Genomic DNA, 21,176 nt, shown 5'->3' with positions numbered 1-21,176 from the left:
CCGCGGGCCGCGCTCCCCGGGCAGGCCTCGCGTTAGGCCGGCGGCTTCTCCCACAGCTCCGCCTCACCCGCCGCACGGCAGAGCTCGGGGATGTTCCCCCCCGCCCCGCCCTGCGGGGCCCGGCCCGCTCGCGGTGCGTTACCTGGACCACCTTGGTGAACTCCTCGTACACCCGCTTCTTCAGGTGCGCCGCCATGACGCCGCCTGGCCCTCCGAGGCCGCCGTATACGCAACCCGGAAGAGGAACCACAGAGTCGCCTGCAGAGAGGCGGCGAAAGGAGCGGCCTCTCTTCCCAGTTGGAGGCCGCGCTCTGTGGTCAGGCGCTCCCGTTGCCATGGGAACGCGGGCCTGACGTGGCGGCTGTGGCCTGGCCCGCCCTGCAGCTACAGCTCAGCCAAATCAGCGCCACAGTTTTCCCCCAAAATACCCACCAGTTTCGTTAATGTTTGATGTTAGACCATGTAAAGACCAAAATATAAATAACATAGATTGACGTTTCCAGGCAAGCTTGTGTTAGGCACACATTAAAGCCTATCATGGCCTTCAAAGATTTCTCCTTCGAGGAGAGGGGAAAATGGTCCCAGCACTGAGAAGCCCCCTGACAGACTCATGTCTAGATAGATGGCAGGACACTCAGGCAGCAATTACATCTGTTATGGCATTGTCCCCAAAGCTGGGATCATTACCGGGGTTCAGATACCAATTCACACATATGGTTGAGGTCTTTATTTACAATTCCACGCAGAAAAGGCCGCTGGGTGATCTTTTGCAAAAGTGGCACACCAGGAGCAGCCTGAGTTACATATTTGTACATTTCAACTTTTCACCACTCCTAACATGCATATTTCATAGAACCATAGAATAGAAACATAGAATCGTTTCAGTTGGAAGAGACCCTCAGGATCATTGAGTCCAACCATAACCTAAGTCTGGCACTAAACTAGAAAAGCTGGACATAAAAAAATCAGTCATTATTCACCCAGAAATTCCAGGACAGAGAGAATGAACTCTTCTTCTCTCAAGAGTGGCAAAACTGCCAGCACCAACAGCCAAGAAGTGCTAAGGACCCTCCACCCCCTAAACTGGAACCAACTGAAAAGGGGCCAAGTGCACTAATTACTATCTACAAAAAAAATAAGGATATTTTCTGTTTTGCCTTTTGGCCCTGAAGGGTGGCCTTAAGGGGGCTGTCATTTATACCAGGTTTTGGTATAAACTGCACTGTCATTGTTTTGGAAGCCAAAAAATTATTTTATTCCATGTTCCCCTGACATCCAGGATCTAGATTAAATGACGCACTGAAACAAGGGTTAGTCTGGTTTTATTACTGCTTTGTGTATATGTGTATATGTATGCACACACCAGAGCAAATCAAAGTAAAATTGCCTAAGGCATTTTGGGTTTTGAGGTCTTAAAATAACCAGCTTCTGAGCTTGATAACCAACTTCTGAGTTTAATAGCCGACTTCTGAGTTTTAATTTATGCCTGCTCAAAGTCCATTGGTCTAAACTTTTCTCGCCTCGGTTTAAAGGTGCAATAAACGTAAAATCTTCTACACATGCTCAGTGAGTAGGAGTCTTCTGGAGGCAGGTGGTCTTCGACAAAATGGTGTATTTTTGTATAAAAATAGGTGTATAATGACTATAGTTCACCTAAGTTCACAATATACCACTAATCCTTGCCAAATTTCATGGTTTATTAATATATGCATATTCTTCAAGCATTATCTCTGGCTTTATCCTTCACATTCCTCTCATAAGTAGCTCCTGTTCTGTGTGAATTATATTCTTTGTTTTATGGTCTGCTTCAACCTTCTGTAAAACTCTATGAAACTTAACAGAGACATCAATGTTGTGTGGCTAGAGGTGGCCAGGGCGGCCACATTTTGGTCACATCTTGAGGACCAAGTGGTTTGGGAAGGGGCTGAAGGGTCCAAAGGAGGCCCAGGGAGGTGATCAAAGGTCTGGAGAACCTGTCCTATGAGAGAAAACTGAAGGACCTGGGTCTCTTCTCCCTGAGGGGACCTCAGCACAGTGTTCCCTGTGCTTTAAGGGCATCCACAAAGGGGATGGTGTCTCTCTCTTCACAAGGAGCCATGTGGAGAAGGCAAGGGGCAATGGGTATGAGTTGCACCAAGAATGCTTTCATCTCAACATAAGAAGGAATTTTTTTACGATGACAACCATCATTCACTGGAACAACCTCCCCAGGGACATGGTAGAGTTCACATTGCTGGGGCTTCTCAAGACATGACTTGACAGGGTGCTCAATAATTTCAACCAGGCTCCCTTTCCCACCAGAGGCTGGACCAGGTCCTTTGTGGTCCCTTTCAGTCTTGGCTGTTCTATGAGACCATCCTTGATAAAACTGTTAAACTTTCTCATGACAGCAGTCCTGTAGTCTTAGGAGGTTGGTTGAGGTTTTACCTATCCCATAATTAGATTTTTTTTTCTTCTATTATCTAATTTTAATCTCCTTTGTTGAAATTTAAGCCAATTCTTCCACCCTTAGCATGTACAAAGAATAACAGATCTCTTTAGAGCAGCTTTTTGTCTATTTGGTGTCTTGTTCAATCTCTCTTCTTCTAGGCTAAGCACCACCAACCACTTAGTTATAATCAAACTTATGATCACAGAGCCTATTTTCTAAACATTTTAGTCTTATCAGACACTGCCTGTGTCTGTTCTTTTGAAGGTTATAAATGCAAGAGGTATCAAAGAGTCCCCTTATATTGACAGCAGAACTACCCTAAGGTCAGTGACGTGACTCCCGAATTTCACTGGGGGAAAATCTGTGCTAGGATGAGCACATCTGCAACTAAGATTAATTAGGAATTATCCAAACCATTACCATAAAGATAAAACTTCAGGTCTTTTGAATTAGAGGATTTGGAGGGGAGGATGTCAGGAAATAAAGCACTTCCATATCATTCAAAGAGGTTTAAAAAGTTATTTATTTAATATTCCAGAGATTATTGTCCTTAACTGTAAGAAATCCATGTTCTGAGAAATAAAGGAAATATGACCATAATCAAATTAGCCATTATGATTTTCAGAGTGATTAAAACCAAGCTAACAGCCATTTCCAGTATAAAAATAAACCTCCGAATACTAAGATTTTAAAAACATGATGTAGGACCCAGCTCATGTTCTGCAGAGGAGAATTTGCACTGAGGTCCTAGGCTATTGCTTCAGCAGTGCTTCCTTCCCATCAAATCAATCATAGTGAGTTTTCCCTATTTTTCCAGAAGTTACAGATTTAGAAATAATATAATAAGAATGGGTGTCACAAGAAAAAGATGGAAATAGTGTGGCATGTGAGAGGAGCGAGTGTCCTTAGGTTATAAACTCCTCAGATCAGTGATGGCATTTTTGCCGTTTGTTGACCCTGGACCATAGCTGGGGTTTTCTGTTTTTCCTTCAGAATAAATAATAAATAATGGTAATAAATACATTGGCTAGAGAGTAGGCTGTCTACTGGAGCAACAAGAAAAGAGCATGGGACACTGAAATCGTTCTTTTTAACCTAGGTTCTGGTGTGGGAAGCAGTGAGAAGAGCTTTTCCTTTTGCATTAAGGATCCAAATTAAAGTTGAGCATGTGCTAATGCAGCTGTCAGCGATGCCATCGGGAATTGTGCATATGTGATCTGTTCCCATTTGCACTGAGAGACCAACTCCATGTGTCCATGAGACATATTTGGGATTATAAACTTCTCTTAGGTTGAGCGAGGCTTCCTGGACCTTCAGATCTGGGTCTCTGAACTTACCTAATAGAAACACTGAGAGAGTAAAATTCCTCCTTTTCCTGATACCTTTTAAATTGTATAGTTATCCCCTAAAGCCCAACAAAACGGTGGCTCTTAAGTGCTCTTTAATTTAGCAAACAACCAAAGGAAATCCTTTTGTTGGGCCATTCATTTCTTCTTCTGGTCATCCATGACTTAGTCTCTGCAGCCCAAGTTAATTTGTTTTAAATAATTGCTTTCTTCCATTCCCCATCTAGGGCAGGACTTTGCTACCACCAGGTGAACAGGAACTTGTAGAAGAAGTCGTGTGATTTGACGCGAAAACCTTTTTCAGCGACGTGGGGCTGAAAGGATATTTTGTACCCTTTGGCTTCGACATCCATTTTAATGCAGTCAAGCAGGTCAGAAATACTTGGCGCTGCCTTCCAGGGGCCAAACTTCACCACGGATTTTTTATCCATATCCAAGCTGTTCAGGGCATCCTGACACCTGGCCACGTCCTCCTCGGTTCTGACCACGCACACGATGACGCCAGACCGGCGGGATGCGACCGCTTCTGCCCTGGCGATGCGGATCATCAGTTCGATGTTCTCGCTGTAGTTGGGGACGCGGGCCAGGAACTGCTTCCTCGCCACGAGCTCTCCGAAGATCTGTGGGGAGTCCTCTAGCTGCTTAATTAGAGGTTCGATGTCGTAGAACAATGCTTCCTTGTAGACGTCCTGGATGCACTGGGTGGGCACTTGGTTACTCCGCAGGTACTCCAAGATGTATTTGAAATAGGTGCCCGGTCTGTCGATGAAGAACCTCCCTTCAGAGTCAGTCCGGAGTTTGGGTTGGCCGGTGAACATCTCTGCCAGCTTGGAGCCAGGGTGTTTCTTTAAGGTGCTCAGTGTCGTCGTGTACATCTCCCCGCCGACATTTAACTCCACGATCGGTGACAACTGCAAGGGGACAAAAAACCACATGCGTTACCTTTCTGGGTCTGTCAACACAGAAGTGTCAAGGAAAAGAAACAAAAGAAAAATTATTGCAGCTGGAAATCAGAAGGATGGTGTGGAGAGTGGGATGAGCCTCCATTCCACGGAAGACAGATGGGAACGTCCACCCCATTTATTGCTAAAAGCAGATGCAGGAAGAGGTTTGCGCCAGGGGAGGTTTGCATTGGATATTAGGAAAGAATTCTTCCGGAAAATGGTCGTCAGGTGTTGGAAGAGGCTGCCCAGGGCAGTGGTGGAGTCACCATCCCTTGAGGGGTTTAAAAGGCGTTTAGATGAGATTCTTGGGGACATGGTTTAGTGCCAGAGTAGGGTTAACAATTGTCCTCTATGATCTTGAGGGTTTCTTCCAACTGAAATTATTCTATTCCATTCCATTCCATTCCATTCCATTCTATCCTATCCTATCCTATCGTATCCTATTCTGCCCTGATAACCAGAGCAGAAGAGACTGGGACATCTCTAAATGGCTGAGTGCTCATCATGTCTTTGGTGATAAGGAAAGTGTCGTTTTGCCAGTGAGGAAGAGGAACAAGAAGCCCTTGCCCAGGGAAGCTGTCGGTGACTACAGGATTTGACAGGTCCTACACAAACATTGTCCCTCTTGGCCCCCGTCCTTCCAGCGAGAGCGATCTGTGAGGTCTCACCCTCCCCATGTGCAGAGGGACAAGGACAGAGCTCAAAGCTGTGCAGCTCCGTTCTTCTCACCCAAGCTGGTGTTTTCTCTTAAAAGGAAGAACTAAGAGGTCTTTGAAACTTGAGAAAACGGGTGGAATTGGCTTCCACCCATCTGGGGTTTTAATTGCAAGTACTGAACCAAGATGCAAAAATACAACATGTCAGAGGTAGAAGACAGAAGCTGTTTATCAAAGCATTTTTAAAATGTATGATTGCCTCAGGTAGGAAGGAAAGAAAATACTTCATGCAGCTGACATGGATTTAAGAAGGAAGAGTGGAAAGTTTGGACTTTTGTTTTGATTTATTTCATTTCACCATGCATTAACACAACTACCTGGAAAGCTGGACCTGGTTTGACTTCTGGTGACCTTCCTGATGGTTCAGTGCTAAAGAGTTTTAACAGCTTCCCTTTGCCCTCAGTGATTTTTATAGTACCCAGTAGAGAACAAGGAGAGGGAAGAAAGGGGGCAGTTATTTTCCCTCCCGCCGTCACTGCTGTAATCCAAGTCACATGCCTGGCCAGGACCACACCTGCCATTGGGAAGGTGTGAGTCAATAAATAACCCTTGTTTCCAGGAGCTCACCTGCTCTTTCTTGGCTCCGGCCACACAAGGATCTGCTTCAGTGCCACGAGTCACATGCCTCAAGTGAAGCGTGTACGTAAGTGCTTTGCTGGATCCCACAGGTACCAGCCCACGGGATGACGTGAGCTGATCTCACACCTCGCACCAAAGGAGGGGGAGCTCCTGCTGCTTTCTCCCCTCTCCAACCTTGTACCTACTGACATGTTTCTGTTGCTCCCCTAGTGCCACCTCTGCTTCTGCTTCATCTTGTTGAGCAGAATTGGCTGACAGAGGATTTCACAAGCACCAGAGCTGGCTAAAGGAAGGGATTAGGAGCAAAAAACCTGGAGCGGGAAGAAACCTTCCCTTTAAACAGCAGCAAGTTATCAGATTTAGCAGAAATTTGCTCAAAGCCTGGGCAAACCAGGGAAACAACAGAAGATTCAGGCCAAAGACCCAGCTGGGATATTGCTTTGCCCTGGTGTGAGTGGCTTCATCTTGGGGACAATCATTTGCACTAAGGCCAAGGAGACAAAAATTACTCTGTCTGAGACTATCTGGTGTTTTCCACCCACTGAAGAACATAGTCCGAAGCTGTTTCTTTAGTAAAGCTTCTCAGTTAGGAAATTTGCTGTTAGTGCAAGTGATAACAACAGATTTCCCCAGCAGGAATCATTTGACAGGAGGGTCTCATGCTTTTGATCCTTTGCTCCTCTTTCAGATGGCAGGTCAGATGTTTCATGCCATTTGTCACTAATACCAATGGATAACGTGGTATTCATTAATACAGTAGCTCAGCAAACCTCATGTTCTCAGACCTTGATTAATGCTTTTGGCCTGGGATTGAACTCATTTCCAGCAGACTGGGAGTACCAGCACCAGCTAATTCGCAGCTCTGTAATTAGCCAGTGAGGTGACACTTGGGAAGTCGCTTCACCTCTCTGTGCCCCAGTTTATTAATCTACCAAACAGTTACTTCCTTCAGAAAGCATTTTGCAACCTGCACCTGGAAAGTGCAACACAAGGGATTGGATCTTTTAAAGACAGGGAGGTCTGGGGGAGAGGCCATACGGCTACAACAGAAAATGAGGACAGGAAAAGGAAAAATCATCTGATCTCGTCACTGATTTCTGCCTAGTAATACGCTGCTTTTCTTGAGATTGCCATTAATTTTCCTTAGAGCTAGAAAAACTACTGCTCCTAGCTGATGATCGTGCATGTCTACAACATAGGGCAGCTTTTGCATCTTTAAAGACTCTAAGAACTATTGAAAATCCCCAAAACTCACAAAAGCCTTTCAGTTAGGGATCTGACAAATCAAAGTTCACAGCAAATTAATTCCACCTCTTGTGAAAGGAGAAGAAGAACCGCTCTGGTTATTTGTTGTTGCCAGATCCTGTACGCCTGCGAGGGACATGGCTCTTCTGCAAACAAACGGGTGCAAACAGGTTGGAGTCAGGCACAGCTTTTCGCTGAGTGTCCTCTTCTTGGTCACATACCTGGCAAGTCCTGGTGTCTTCAAAATAGCAGATGGGAGGAAAAAAAACCCCTAAAGTAGCCCAAAGGCGATGCCGTGATCCCACAGGAGGACACGGTGGCCCCGAGCGCGTCCCTTACTCACCGTGTGCAGGACACCGGTGACCTGCTTCCTGAGGGGCTTGTGCTCTGACGAAATGCTCATCTCTCACTGGAGGTGTGGAAAAACCTGCTGCTCTGTGCTCTGGTCCTGCCCCACACGTAGGATGGCTCCCCGCCGTGCTCCAGTCCTCTTTCACTTGTTTTATTTTTCAGTGGGTCAGGTTTTTTCCAGCCTCCCAGCCCAGGCGCTGCCCCAGTGGCTCCAGTTTGTTCCCAGCGCAGCTCCGGTACAGGTCACAGGTGTTGGGAGAGGGGAGGGAACAGCCTTGAAACGGAAGCATTTGCTCATTAGTTTTCTGGCGACTCGCGAAATGCAGGGTGGACTCGGGCTGACTGCCAGCACACACCTCCTGTAATATTATCTGTACGGTGACTAAGAGCCAAATAATCCTTTCAAAGGAGGCACCATGCCCAGAGCACCTCCAAGGAGCCCCGCAATTTCTGCCTGCGTGACCATCTCCACCTCGTGAACTGGTTGTATCGAAACCAGTAAACATTTTTACAGCTTTTTGGCCTCTGTGTGCTGCTGTTTTAAAGACTTTATCCCAAACTATCTCATTGATCCCATTTGTCATACCCATCAATGTCAGATCAGGATATCTACAATCTGTCCAAGGTGGTGGCATTTTCTTCCTTGCCAGAACAATTTCTGGGCATTGAGTAATTTCTGCAAGGTAAATAAAACCAAACCTGAATCTCTGCTGGAGCCTGAACTGTTCTTTTCAGTTGGTCATAAATATTTGATTAGTATCTTTGCATGACGTTGTTTTCTGATATCCTGTATCCACCAAATACCAAGATTGGAAAGCACCAGAAATTTAGTGGGAGTGGGACTATTTCTTGCAGAATTTAAATGCTCACAAGGACATCTGTGTTCAGAACATTTTTAAATGCAGAGGCTCAAATCACAGCAAGCCTAAATAACTTTTCCAGATCCATACCAAGGGCCTGCAGAGTCTCCTTGGTTTTATTCTCAGGGTTGTGAGTACACTGTTTTTTTCAAATTTATCTTCAGGCCACTCATCACTTCTGTCTCTTTGTTCCATTACGGTGGAAAAACTGCTGTGGAGGTGTAAGTCAATGTTTAAGACGAGAAACAATACTTTTTATTAAATCAGCTGATATAGATGAGTAAAACCATCTATGCTTCTGGGCACACAGGACTTTCTCAGATATGTTATGTTTCAGCTTCCTTGTTGGTTTTTTGTTTGGTTGTTTTTCTTTTTTTCCAGTTTTCCAGTTTCTGCTGGTCTAATGATAGTTTTCATCTCCTCTACCAACCTTGCCTTATTCACTTTCATTTCAAGCTGCTTCCTGATACCAGCAACCAAAGGGAAAATCTCAGACAAACATAATGCTTCCTAAAAATCTTCCTGGGGGAGATTTTAATGATGAAAAAATAACAGCATAGTATATAAGGAACCCATTTGCACAAGTTCTGCATTGTGCTCATGGAAACCAGCTTTGCTGGTTTTGCATCCTGCAGGGAATTTGCTGGATCTGTGTCTTCCCAGAATAGAGCATTGATCTGACCAGAGGCTCAAGGCACGGGGAAGAAAAATGTTATAATTTGCACCAATTAACTCACCTTGAGAATAAATCCAGTCCTTAAGCAAGGCTTAATCAAAGCTGGACTCAGATTCTTTGGAGTGTTCTGTGCATTTGGGTAAACCTGTCATCGAACCCAACTTACATTTTGCCTCTGCTGCCCTGAACCGTCCTGAGGGAACCTCAGTAATAACCTGGTCTGAGTTATCTCTGCTGCTTTGAATTTTCCTTTTGCCAGACCAGAAGAAGTAATAGGGATGGATGCACTAGTGAGGACTGCATGGGAGCCCAGGTTTTGTAACTTGTAATAATTTTTTTAAAAAATCAATGCTTATTGGAAAACAGGGAGAGCTGGAAGTTCTGCGTGTTCTGGGCCTTTGATTCCTGCACATCCCAATCTTTGGGCTGGCTTATGCAGATGCTTCAGAAAATACCCTGGATATAACTGACAGAAGTGGAGTTCAGACTTGTTCTATATAGCACGTCTTCGATGCTATATGATGATAACAGATCTGGATAGGCAAGCAGGTCATCACCTCTCTGCTCCCACAAACTTTTCACTGGGGAAGGGTGAAGAGCAGTAGAAGGGGTGACTTTGTTCAAAAGCTCATCTGGAAGGTTTCCCCAAACCAGAATCAAGGGTGGCTGATGGGACCTGAGGCCCAACTTTCAAGGCCAGAATGTAGAACTTTACCACTTTGGCAAAAGGAACAGTTGTTAGCTGACGTCCGCAGTTCTTTTCTACCGCTGGGCCACCTGGTCCTTCAGTCTCATGAACATACTGCTCTGGTTCCCTCACTCTTTTACTCCTTTTTTATATCTTAGCCACTTTTGCTGGCACATTATGGGACAAAGAATCTGCCTGAATGCCTGTGAAGTATTTTGGCTGGATGTCACCATGTATGTGAAAAGTCTGATTGTTATTTCTGCTTCTTCAGGGACTTTTAAATCCCACCAACTGCACGACTTGCTTTAAGATGACATTTTTCAGTCCTGCTGTACAAATTACTCCGAGTTGGATTTTTTTTTTCCCCTTTTCAATGAAGACTTGATTTTTACTGACAAATTCATCTGATCTCAACAAAGACCTTAGGAAGAACTTCTCACAGCCCAAGCCATTGGCATATCGCTGCCAGCCCATGGGGATTTGGTGGGTCTTTTTAGGTGGTCACACCAGAGGTGGCATCCTGGATTATGAGGACCACACATCTGACCTGTTTGGTGTCACAGCTTTGCTGGGCAGACATCCAACTCTGCATCAGAGCCCTCTGTGCCTGCACTAAGTGGAAACAGCCGCTCTTGCAGTTTGTCACTCCTCCTTTTACCCCACGGTCAAAGCCATGCTGAGAAAACCAACGGGTCGGGGAGAAGCCCATGAAAGGCAAAAATGGGACAAGGGTTTTGGAGAAGGATGGAGGAGACAGCTCCAACAAGGCTCTCAGCTGTCCATGCTGCTGGTAACAGCTAGCTGGGGCTGGTTTGAATTTCATTCTTCCCTTGAAAAGGAAGTAAAAAATCAAGACCATGAAAGTCTCCATAGCCTTGGGCAACCAGGGTCTTAGGATTCCTACAACCAGCAGCTCCATTGTAGCTGCTGCTCCACACCCCCTGGTGAGGAGCCACCACTGTGCTGTTCCTAACACATTGGATTGGCAGCTTCTGTTTAAAATAATTAAGCCAACAACATTCAGATTTGGGTTTTGTGCCCTACTACAAGTAAATACACTAAATCCAAGGGGAAAAAATGAATTACATTTTTAAAACAGGAAGGGAAGTGAGAAGTTCAGATGCGGAGAAGCAGCTTGGGGCAGTTTGTCTTTCTCGTCTTGTTCCCTCTTCTCCAGTGTATTAAGTTTCTTGAGGGAGGAGATTAAGCCCTTTTGCTCTGGACCATTTGCCTGGAGCGTGGAGGTGACAATCCACAGCTGATCTGGGACTGATGATAAACTGATGGAAGGGACACCTAAAGAAGCTGATTCCCAGGACCCATCTGCATCTCAGTGGAGGAGATTCCTGTGGAAAGCAAAGAGGAGGCAACAAAGCTGGCGTAGCTCTTCAGAACTCCAGGACAGGAGTTGGATTCAATGATCTTTGTGGGTCCCTTCCAACTCAGGACATTCTATGATTCTATTCTATGATTCTAAGCCAAGTCTCTTCCAAAGGTCACAGGAAAAACAGATTTTTTTTTTTGTCTTTTGAAACACATATGCTAACTCCTAAAAATTGCCAGATTGTTCTGGTGACCTGTGGCCAGCCTGCATAATTTGTGTAAATTTTGCTGAAAAGCAAAACCACCAGCAGTTTGCTTGAGTTCTGCTCAGGAATTGCACCGGTGCAGCTGGGCTGGTGGCTTTGCAGTCCAGGAGCCACTCCTAAACCAAACAGCCACGCGCTGTGCAAACACCATCAGCATTTCTACCCGCTGCCTTCCAGCCGTTTGTCAGCTCCACCCACCTTTGTGGACCTCAGGAATGCACCACTGGTGGCTTGCATCGAGATCTGAGCTGGCTTTGGACAGGCCCTGGGACACCATCAAAAGCCAAGGGAGCAAAATGCCTCCTGGCCAAGCAAGTACCTGTGCCGTCCTCAGGAAACAGACTCAACCACTCATGCTGCCATCGGTTAAAACAACCCGGCAGGCCCATTAGTGTCCACATTCCTGAGAAACCACATTATTCTCCTGATCTTCATGCCCATTGACTTCTTTCCCATGTTTGTATCATGTTTAGCTTAGGTTGTAGGCTTTCCTGGAGCACGAAGCCAAGCTAGATACAACAGTGCTCTCTTCTTGCCCGTCTTTATCTCCTCATGTGGTTTCCCTTCCTAAGCTCTCACCCAGCTCTTGACAAGCCACATGGAGAATGTGGGGAAGAACTGAGTGTATGGGTGTCACTATTCCCAGATCCTTGTCACACAACAGTCCTACTGAAGGTATTACCACAGGTCCATTCATCTGGTTGCTCCCTCTTGAGGGACATTGGCTTGTCTACAGTCCAAGTTCAGGGTGATGCTGTCTATTTGGCCAGAAAAAAAGGACAATCTGCAGAAAACAGGATAATTTCAATGTAATCTATGAAGGCTGGAAGCCCAGCCATTGGGTTTATGCCTGGTCTTCCTTCTGAGGCTACAACCTGCTTCTCCCAAGCTGATGGTGGGAGAGGAAAGGGTGGGCTTCTCATGGAAAACCAAGGCTGAAAGACACACAGAAATCAGAAGAGGAAGAGAAGACAGACCTCTGGGAATATGGGAGACCAAGGCTTCAATCAAGAAGAAATCTTTGGCCATCTACTGTGGAAATAAGCTGCTGGGGAGCTAGAGGAAGGATCTACACTTCTGAGGCTCCTGTTGGGTATCAGTGGCAGATATCCCTGTCCCTTGGTGAGATGCTCCTGCCAAAGGGTGTGTGATTTCAGGGGTATTTTTTCCAGCACTTCCTCCCTCCACTTGGGCCATTGATGCAGCTAGATGGTTCTTACGGTCCCTGTTTCACACATTATTCATGTTTTGCTCACACTTTCAACATTACAGCAGCTCAGACTGGGTGGAATAGGGGCATTTCCCAACATTCGCAGCATTTCAGAAATGTCTTCTTCCCTTTGGGGAGCTTCAATGCAATGAGAAGCTCTGGTTTCTATCCACTCCGACCCTGTTTCCCTGATGGGTGCTTGGACACAATATTAGCAACAGTTTATGGGTACGTTCATTTGCCTTTGGGCAATGCGGGGCTTTTCAGGGAGTGTCTCTCTCTCAGAAACCCTGGGAGAAGAGGATGACGCAAACAAGAAACTGCCCTTGCTGTGCACATCGTGCCTTCCCCTTAAGTCACAGCTCTGAATGAGCATTAACTCTTAAACAAAGAGAAAGGGAACCTGAGGACCAAACTGGCAAAAGGTTGACCAGGATCATACAAGGAGCAAAACTCTACCTGGGCATGGGATGATCCTGCTTGTCAAAGAAAATGTATTACCCTGAGGAATACCCTGAGGTCTTAGGTGTCCTCAGACCACTGCTGGGTTCCTTCTGTGCGTGGACTCTAGGGCAGCTGGTGCTTCTGCAGAGATTTAAACATGATTTATTTTGAGGCAGCGTCTGCCATATCTGAGGTTTTCAGGTCAGGGGGTATGGTAGGAGGATGCTTTGAAGCCCCAGTGCATTTCATTGTTAAATTGTGAAATAAGTTTTCTCTTTTGGTTTCTGTGCCATTAAAGTTTCACTAAAATAAAAACAAGGGATGAAGTTCCTGGTTTTTTGCCTTTTTACAGTGCTATGGAGCTTCAAAGTGCTGCTGAGCAATCAGGGCATTAACAGGAACAGGACATGGAGCTGCTCCAGGTAATGGGAAGAAACAGGGGAACCATCTGTAGAACATGTGCTTGTTTTAGCCTGAGACTTTTAGAGCTGATGAGTCTCTGATTTCAGCCTGAAGGATGTTACCTCACTCCTGTGACGTGGCAGATTCAGAGAACACGTGCAGCAACACGTGCAACACAACTGGAGCCTGCAGCCCAGGACATGGTTGCAATCCTCTCACAACAAATGCTCAGAGATCTCCAGTTTATTTAATCAAAACTGCAAAGCTGATGGAAGACGGGTGTTTGTTCAGCCAAAGTAGTGCTGTTTCAGCAGTTGAATTTATTCTAAAACAACCTGAAGAGACAAGGAGACACCTCCCTCCAGTGCCCAGCTCAGTAGGACTTCCCAAGTGGTGTGTCTGGGAAGGATGGAGCGGCCTGGAGGTGGGACCCAGACTGTGCTGAGGGTTCCAACCCCCCTGCCCAACCACCCAGAGAGGACTTTGCCCCTTCTCTCCCCACAGTTCACAGGGAATGAAGGCGAGGACTAGATGAGTGTGGGTCAAGAGGAGGGATGGGCAGGTACTGATGGGGTAGGGGAGCTGAGAAGTTGAGGGTTCAGGAGAGGATGGGGTGCTAGGGAAGGGAAGGAAGGGTCGTAGAATCATAGAATAGTTTGGGTTGGAAGGGACCTTCGCAGCTTATCTAGTCCAACATCTTCACCCAGCTCAGGTTGCTCAGAGCCCCATCCAACCTGGCCTGGGATGTCTCCAGGGATGGGGCATCCACCACCTCTCTGGCCAACCTGGGACAGGCTCTCACCACCTTCATTGTAAAAAAATCTCTTCCTCATGTCTGGCCTGAATCTCCCTCCTTTAGTTTAAAACCATCACCCCTTGTCCTATCCCAACAGGCCCTGCTAAAAAGTCTGTCCCCATCTTTCTTATTGTCCCTTTTTAAGTCCAGAAAGGCCACACTAAGGTCTCCCCGGAGCTTCTCTTGTCTGGCTGAACACCCCAACTCTCTCAGCCTGTCCTCCCAGCAGAGCTGTTCCAGCCTCGGATCATTTCTGTGGCTCTTCTGGCCTGTCTCTGACAGGTCCATGTCTGTCCTGTGCTGAGGGCTCCAGAGGAACGCTGGGGAACAAGTTGGGATCCCAGCACCCAGCACAATGGCAGGATCACACCAAACTTCTGCAAGGTGTGAGAGCCAGAGGGCTGTGGGAACATCCATCCTGACACAAACCCAATTCCCACTCCCCACTGGAGAAATCCAGCTCACCTCTGTGCACTGGAGCCTCAGTGGCCAAGGTCGCCCCATCATCATGGGCTGGGGGACAGTAGCTATACAGAAGTGACAGCTGGTCACAAACACAGGACACATTTGCACAAGGCTTTGTGTTTCATTTATTATAGACTATCAAAGAGACCGGTTAGGTGGGGGGTTTAGGCACACACAGACAAAAGCTTCACTTCAAAGTTACAGGTGCCTACTACAAAGCAATAGCACAAAACACTCATTTCTGCCCCACAGAAATCCCCCTGGGACAGGGGTACACGAAGCAGGGAGGTTACTGGCAGGATCGGCCGCAGGGCAGGTCGATGGTACAGGTGGTGCCCAGCGAGCGGACGGCCAAGCTCTGCGCTGCTCACGAAGGACATTCCTTGGTGGGACTTGGCGCAGGAGAAAAAGTGCTGCTGGGCTGCAGATGATGGATCACCCTGTGGGGATAATCAACGTCTTCATTCCTGGCCACGTTCCCCCGCAAACAAAGGTTTGACCTTGCAAAGTCCCCATTAATGCTCCCTGTTGCTGTCACCTTTCTACACTCCCCATTTCACTACAAGGAGCTTGGCCATGAGCCTCATCTTGGGTGGGACACAGGGATGTGTTCACAACAGTACTCAGGGGTGAAAGTCCCACCAGCATGGAGAATTCATTTCCACACCCCAGGCTAGGGGATAATTGAAGTATCTGAGATGTTTGCAGGTGGTGTATCAAATTTAGACATTAGGAGACCTGAAAGTGCCAAATTGCTCCCTAAATATGACCCTGTTGCAACTTCCATCACAAAGAGAAGCAGCTGGAGCACCAGTGTCTGGCAGCTCCTGGATTCCAGAGCTCAGGGTCCTCCAACCACACGACCCTTTTATCCCTGGCATCTTTTGTATCTGCACAGCAGCAGCCAGACTGCCTACGCTGCAAGCAGGAAAGTCCTGGGGACAATGTGGAGCTCACAAAGTGACCTTTGTCCAGTGGCACAGATTACACAAGTGGGCAATTGAGAAAGGCAAATCCAGTAGGATCTATCTGTTGAGCAATGAACTGCAGGCTCAGAACTCCTGGGATTTGGGAGTGTGATGCAAACATTGGAAAACCACCCAGCTGATGGGGCAAGAGCACAAAGTATGTTATCCCTCAACCACCTCCTTCTTGGCACCGCATTTCCCCAAGCTCTTACCTCAGAGGCTGGGGGTGCAGGCTCAAGAGCTGGACTGATCTTCGCTGAGGTTGATCTGCTCCAGGATCTGGCTGTACCTCCGGGTGAGGGCTTTGGTGTTTTTGGTGAGGTCCGTCAGAACCTGCTGCAAGCCGTTGACGTGATGGGAGAGGCGCTCCTCCAGATTGCTGTCTGCACCCTCATCTAAGGCTGTATCGGTGTTGGTGCTGTCCGAGGACGTGTCCACAAGGATGTCGGCGCTGTTTCGTCTCTGGTCGGTGACACAGGCCAGGCCTTTCTCCACCACGGGCTTGATGGCCTTGAGGAGCTGGTAGCGCTCGTACAGGTCCGTGTGGCCGCCCGCGGCCGGGGCCTCCCCCTCCTGCTGCGGGAAGACCCCTCGGAGCAGGCTGGGGAACATCACCTCCTGCTCCATCTTCTGGGTGGCCGAGAAGTACTGCTCCATGGCTCCCACGGCTCCGGCAGCACTGGGATGGGCTCTTCTCGGGGTTCCGCCTGCTGCCCGTCCCCACCGAGGGCTTTTTATTGTGGTTGGGGCACGTCCCTCCCCTGCTGTCCCCTGCTGTCCCCTCCTGCCAGCCCTGGGCCGGGCTGGACGGCCATGGGGCCGGGCTTGGCTGCAGCCCAGCTGGGGCTCGGCCCCGCTGCGTCCCTGGCTCTGTGTGGTCTGTCCTGGACCGGCCCCCATGGCCTTTGCCTGAGCTGGCCGGGGGTCCTGCTGTGTCCCCATGCTGGGAGCGGAGTGACAAGGAGGGGATGTGCTGAGGACCTCTCCTGACCCATCCCATTCTATTCCATCCCATTCTATTCCATCCCATTCTATTCCATCCCATCCCATCCCATCCCCACTGCTCTTGGGGCCCAGGAGAGTGGGTCCATCACCTGCCCCCCAGGGCAGACAGCCTTCAGGCAGCACCATGGGACATCTGCCATGATTTGGGCAGTTTTGAGGAGGGAGGAAGCAGAACCAGGGTTTTCCTGTAGAGTCAGAGTCCCCCATGAGCCCTGCCCGGCCACCCTCCTTCGTCAGCGATGGTCTGGGGGTCTCACATGGCCCAGCCTTGGCACATGGCCTTGATACCAACCCCTGCTAGAAGAAGAAGGTGATAACGAACAGATGGTACTTGTCTGAAGGTGTTCGCCCAAAACTGGTATTGTTATGGGGGACGATGACCATGAGCTGGATTAAATAGTGACCAGGGAATTATAAAATAGTGAACAGGGAATTATAAAAGTGATTTTTAAAATCAAGAAAGTGCTGGCAACCCACCCACTCTGTGGTCTGTGCTGGGTGGTCAGGACTTCTTCTGTCTGCGAGGAGAAGGGGATTTGGAATTTCTTGTTTATGTAACACTTTGGGGCAGAACTCTGCTTTATCCCTGGTCTTCCTGAGCCTGCGTGCCCAGGTCACACCTCTCTGCTTAATTGGATGTCGTTAAACAGCTATAAATAAACCTGCCATCCTGACTGGCCTCAACCGCGAGAAGGGAAAAACTTCTTTTGGGGCCAGTGTCCCCCTGCCACACCAGAGAGGGGCTGATCTGCCCCGTCTGCCCTCATCCTGCCAGGGACCCACGCTGGGTTTTCCAAGGACAAAGACCTTTCCAGTGACCACCTCGTGTCTCTTATCAGCCACGTCCAGCAGCGGTGGCCAGCAGCAGGGCAGCGTCGGGCACTGACACGTCCCCGGGGACAGCGTGATGCAACATCTGCAATCGGGGCAGCGCAAATTTCCTGTAACATGGGGGGTGGGTCGGGGCTGGCTGGCCAGACAGGAGCTGGCAGAGAGAGGCCTGGGGGTCCTGGGGGTCTGCAAGTGGCCCATAAGTCGTCAGTGTGTCCTTCCAGCCATCCCAGGTCAGAAACCCTTGTGGGAATATCTCACGTCTCTTACCAGCCGTGTTCAACAGCGGTGGTGAGGGCTCCCATGGGTGTCCAGCTACTATACTTCCCTGGGGCACCACCAACCTCCGCAGTGGCCAGCACATAGCCCAAGCCAAAAATCATTGACAGAGGTGACTACAGGCCTTCCTCACTGTGACCATTCTTCTCCAGTGAACACAGGTCCCGTCCTTCAGCTCAAGCCATGTAAACCACCAGAGGAGCATCACCTTCTTCATGGTCGTCACCTCACTGGGAATCAACGTCCATCCGTTCCTCACGGTTCAACAGAGGCAGAGGAGCTCCAAAGGTGGTTTGGAGACCCCATGTCCATCTTCCAGCTTTGGTGTCTCCCAGTGTCCCCCTCGTGTTTCGATCTTTCTGGATAAGACAGAAGGCTGCAACCTTGGCAGGGCCGAGGAGCAACATGGTGGGCAGATCTACTCCGATGTCTTCACACTGGCTTTGGCTAGTTGGGTTTGCCTGTATTTTGGGGAACATGGTGCTCAGCTGCCACTTTCCTGGCTGCTGTGTTTTCCCTTTGCAGAAATTGAGATATTTGGAGGGTTAGGTCCCATCTGGCCAAAATTGAGCTGAACACCATGGGACCTTTTATGGGAATATAGCAGAAGAATGTCGAGGAGGTTGGTTAAATATAAATATACTCAAGTGACTTGCAGCTGTGATGCAGAAAAAGCACATACATCACACTGATTGTTTTACTGACCTTGTACGCTCGACAAGTAGAACCTCTCTGTTAGATAACATAGGCCTGTGAGGAACTCTAAGGCACCTTATCATTGTGCCTGAGATTCCTGGTTTGTTGTGAGCAAGAGCGCCAGGCTGCACCTGCTTGAAGCCTTGTAATACAGGCGAATGCAACAGGCCCAGCGATCTTCTGCCAGGGCTGAGTTGCTGCAGCGCCTGCATCCCCGCTTGTGTTACCTCTGCATGGGAGCTTAGGTGCTACAATGGAGCTCCCCAGGTAGAGAGGTAACTAAAACAAAACTTGCTCTTTTCAAATGCAGTTGTGGCCTCTGGTCCTTCTTGCAATGTGCCTGTGTTGGTTCTCACAGAACCCTCCACCTCCACTGGGCAGGAGCTGGCCATCATCCCTATGAGGACACACAGGTGACGTTGCCTGGAGCCGTGTGGACGCAGTGCAGAGCTGAGTTGGTGCTGAACCCTCCAGGAGGTGCAATGAGCTCCTCAGGTCTCGGTGGCTGCAGATCTGGCGTTTGGGAAAGATTCCACACAACCCCCATCCTCGTGGACAGGACATCTCCAGCCATGGCTGAGGAAGGTGAAAAATGCCACCACGTACGTGTCCCCAGGTGTCCCCGTGTCATCCCTGGCATGTCCTGCCGCCAGACCGCCACATGTCTCTGCCTACCCTGACACCACCAGCACTGTCCTTGTTCTTGCTCAGACCCACCCAGAACCCTTCCAGGTGTGGGGCAGTGCTGGATCCAGCCCCAGCTGCCCCTTCCAGAGCCCCCGTTCCCCCATCACCCTCCAGCTACATGGCCACAGGTGGCAGGGGACCACGTTCCCAGTGCCCAAGAATGGGAAGGAGAAGCTGAAGCCAAGGTGGACTTGACAGCCAGGAGAAACGTCCTGAACAGGCAAGAGGAGATGGGAACCTCCAACGGAACCCAAACCTGGACATGGGGCTGGGGTCCTGGAGGCTGCTGCTTCCCGGAGGAGTTGAGACCTGCAGCTCTTCTGCCACTTGAAGGCTGTCTCCAGCCTCAGCCCCACTTGCAGCAGCTCTGGGTCAGAAACCCCAACAGGCTGGGAAAATGTGTGTGGAGCTGTGGGGCATGAGGCATGACCAGTGGAGAGAGACCCCTGGGGAGAACTTTGAAGAGGACCCTGAATCTGATGGCACTCTTAGAGTGGTCTGAATGTCTCCCACCTTCCCTTCTGGGTGCACACCGGGGGGTTCAGGAAGAAATTTTGTAGGATGAAGGTGGTGAGACACTGGAAGAGGCTCCCTAGAGAACTTCTGGCTGCCCCATCCCTGGAACTGTTCAAGATCAGGCTGGACGGGGCTTTCAGCAACCTCGTCTAATAAAAGATGTCCCTGCAACCACAAGGGGTATGGACTAGATGGTCTCTGAAGCTCCTTTCCAACCCAAACCATGCTGTGACTCTGTGATTCTTTTTCCCTTCAAACTCCCCTGCATGAGAAAGTCCCCTCCCAGCAGAGCCCGTGTCCCCTGCCCCACATCAGGTCACTCCCTGAGGGCTCCAGCCAGAGGAAAGCACCACACCACCAGCAGCTTCACAGGGCTCGTTTTATTGGGAAAGGTTGGGGAAAATGTCCCTTGGAGTCCAGGTACCAGCTGGAAAAGGGCTCGGCAGTCACAGGGACCATCGGAGGTGGGGGTCACCATGCGATGCCGCCGCTTTTGTGCTGCTCTTTGAAAATAAAGAGGAGGGCACGAGGCGTGCGGCTCTTCCGATGGACCCCCCAGCACCACCAGATGCTTCTTCCTATGAGGATAAGGCACCATCTGGGTCTCAGGTGGTCACAACCGTCACCAGTGTGTGGTCCCAGTGCTGGGAGATCAGCTGCCGTGGTGCAGGGCGGGTGGTCGGGGCTGGGGAAGAGCCCGTGACGGTCAGCGGTGGGGACGTCCTCTCCTTCGTGCCACCAGCACCCAACCTGCAATGACAGCTGTCCTTAACCCCAAAGGCCATCCCAGGATGAGACCCGGTCCATCAGCCCCGGGTCCCTGCACCCTGGACTCCCAGAGTCTCTGCACGGAGGGATGGGATGAGTGCCCTCCTTCAGCATGGAGATCTGCTGGCATTTGAGGGACAGCCCCCATTTCAAGGCACTTCCCAGGAGCTCCCACCCCCCTGCAGTGTGCGGGGCCTCCCCAGAGACATCAACCACCCCTTGCCCTTGTCCCCCTGGGCTCCACGTCCCCCCAGCTCCTACCTGGTGTCCGGGGCAGGGTCACCAGCTGGGCTGTCCCTCGCTGGGGCTGATCTGCTCCAGGATCTGGCTGTACCTGCGCGTGAGGGCGTTGGTGTCCCTGGTGAGGTGGGTGAGGACCTGCTGCAAGCCGGCCAGGTGGTGGGACAGGCGCTCCTCCAGCTGGGCGTCCATGGTGTCATCGCTGTCGTCCGAGGACGTGTCCACAACGATGTCGGCGCTGTTTCGTCTCTGGTCGGTGACACAGGCCAGGCCTTTCTCCACCACGGGCTTGATGGCCTTGAGGAGCTGGTAGCGCTCGTACAGGTCCGTGTGGCCGCCCGCGGCCGGGGCCTCCCCCTCCTGCTGCGGGAAGACCCCTCGGAGCAGGCTGGGGAACATCACCTCCTGCTCCATCTTCTGGGTGGCCGAGAAGTACTGCTCCAT

The 21,176-nt window shown here is 49.5% G+C and overlaps 3 protein-coding genes across 4 annotated transcripts in view; all 3 read right to left on the bottom strand.

Moving 5' to 3' along the window:
• The window catches only part of INTS4 (integrator complex subunit 4), a 40,607-nt gene extending 40,385 nt beyond the window's left edge, over window positions 1–222 (bottom strand). Inside the window, exon 1 of the mRNA XM_065646602.1 lies at window positions 143–222. Coding sequence (XP_065502674.1) covers window positions 143–196 — 54 coding nt within the window. The 5' untranslated portion in view covers window positions 197–222. The remainder of the gene's footprint in view (window positions 1–142) is intronic.
• Window positions 223–4,016: 3,794 nt separating this feature from the next.
• Window positions 4,017–7,664, bottom strand: KCTD14 (potassium channel tetramerization domain containing 14). 2 transcript variants are annotated; one of them, XM_065658700.1, is made up of 2 exons: window positions 7,575–7,664; window positions 4,017–4,688 (listed from the first exon to the last, which is right to left on the bottom strand). In XM_065658700.1, the coding sequence occupies exons 1-2, from the start codon at window positions 7,662–7,664 to the stop codon at window positions 4,017–4,019; spliced, it is 762 nt and encodes a 253-aa protein (XP_065514772.1). The 2 variants fall into 2 exon arrangements, with proteins under 2 accessions (XP_065514772.1, XP_065514773.1); XM_065658701.1 differs by having other exon boundaries at window positions 7,605–7,664.
• A 12,505-nt stretch (window positions 7,665–20,169) lies between these two features.
• LOC136001577 (thyroid hormone-inducible hepatic protein-like) lies at window positions 20,170–21,176 on the bottom strand. The gene is made up of 2 exons (XM_065656062.1): window positions 20,754–21,176; window positions 20,170–20,474 (listed from the first exon to the last, which is right to left on the bottom strand). The coding sequence occupies exon 1, from the start codon at window positions 21,174–21,176 to the stop codon at window positions 20,772–20,774; it is 405 nt and encodes a 134-aa protein (XP_065512134.1). The 3' UTR covers window positions 20,170–20,474; window positions 20,754–20,771.

This window comes from Caloenas nicobarica, chromosome 1 (assembly GCF_036013445.1).
Source record: "Caloenas nicobarica isolate bCalNic1 chromosome 1, bCalNic1.hap1, whole genome shotgun sequence".
NCBI classification, from domain to species: domain Eukaryota; kingdom Metazoa; phylum Chordata; class Aves; order Columbiformes; family Columbidae; genus Caloenas; species Caloenas nicobarica.
Note: the sequence above shows the minus strand (reverse complement) of the source record. Positions and strands in the feature narration are given on the sequence as shown.

What these genes read in the sequence shown, in the direction of transcription:
- KCTD14 (XM_065658700.1), bottom strand. Translation starts at nt 7,664, where the DNA reads ATGAGCATTTCGTCAGAGCACAAGCCCCTCAGGAAGCAGGTCACCGGT. An exon ending in GACGCGCTCGGGGCCACCGT is followed by an intron (nt 4,689 to 7,574) that starts GTCCTCCTGTGG and finishes GTCCCCTTGCAG; the next exon opens with TTGTCACCGATCGTGGAGTT.
- LOC136001577 (XM_065656062.1), bottom strand. Translation starts at nt 21,176, where the DNA reads ATGGAGCAGTACTTCTCGGCCACCCAGAAGATGGAGCAGGAGGTGATG.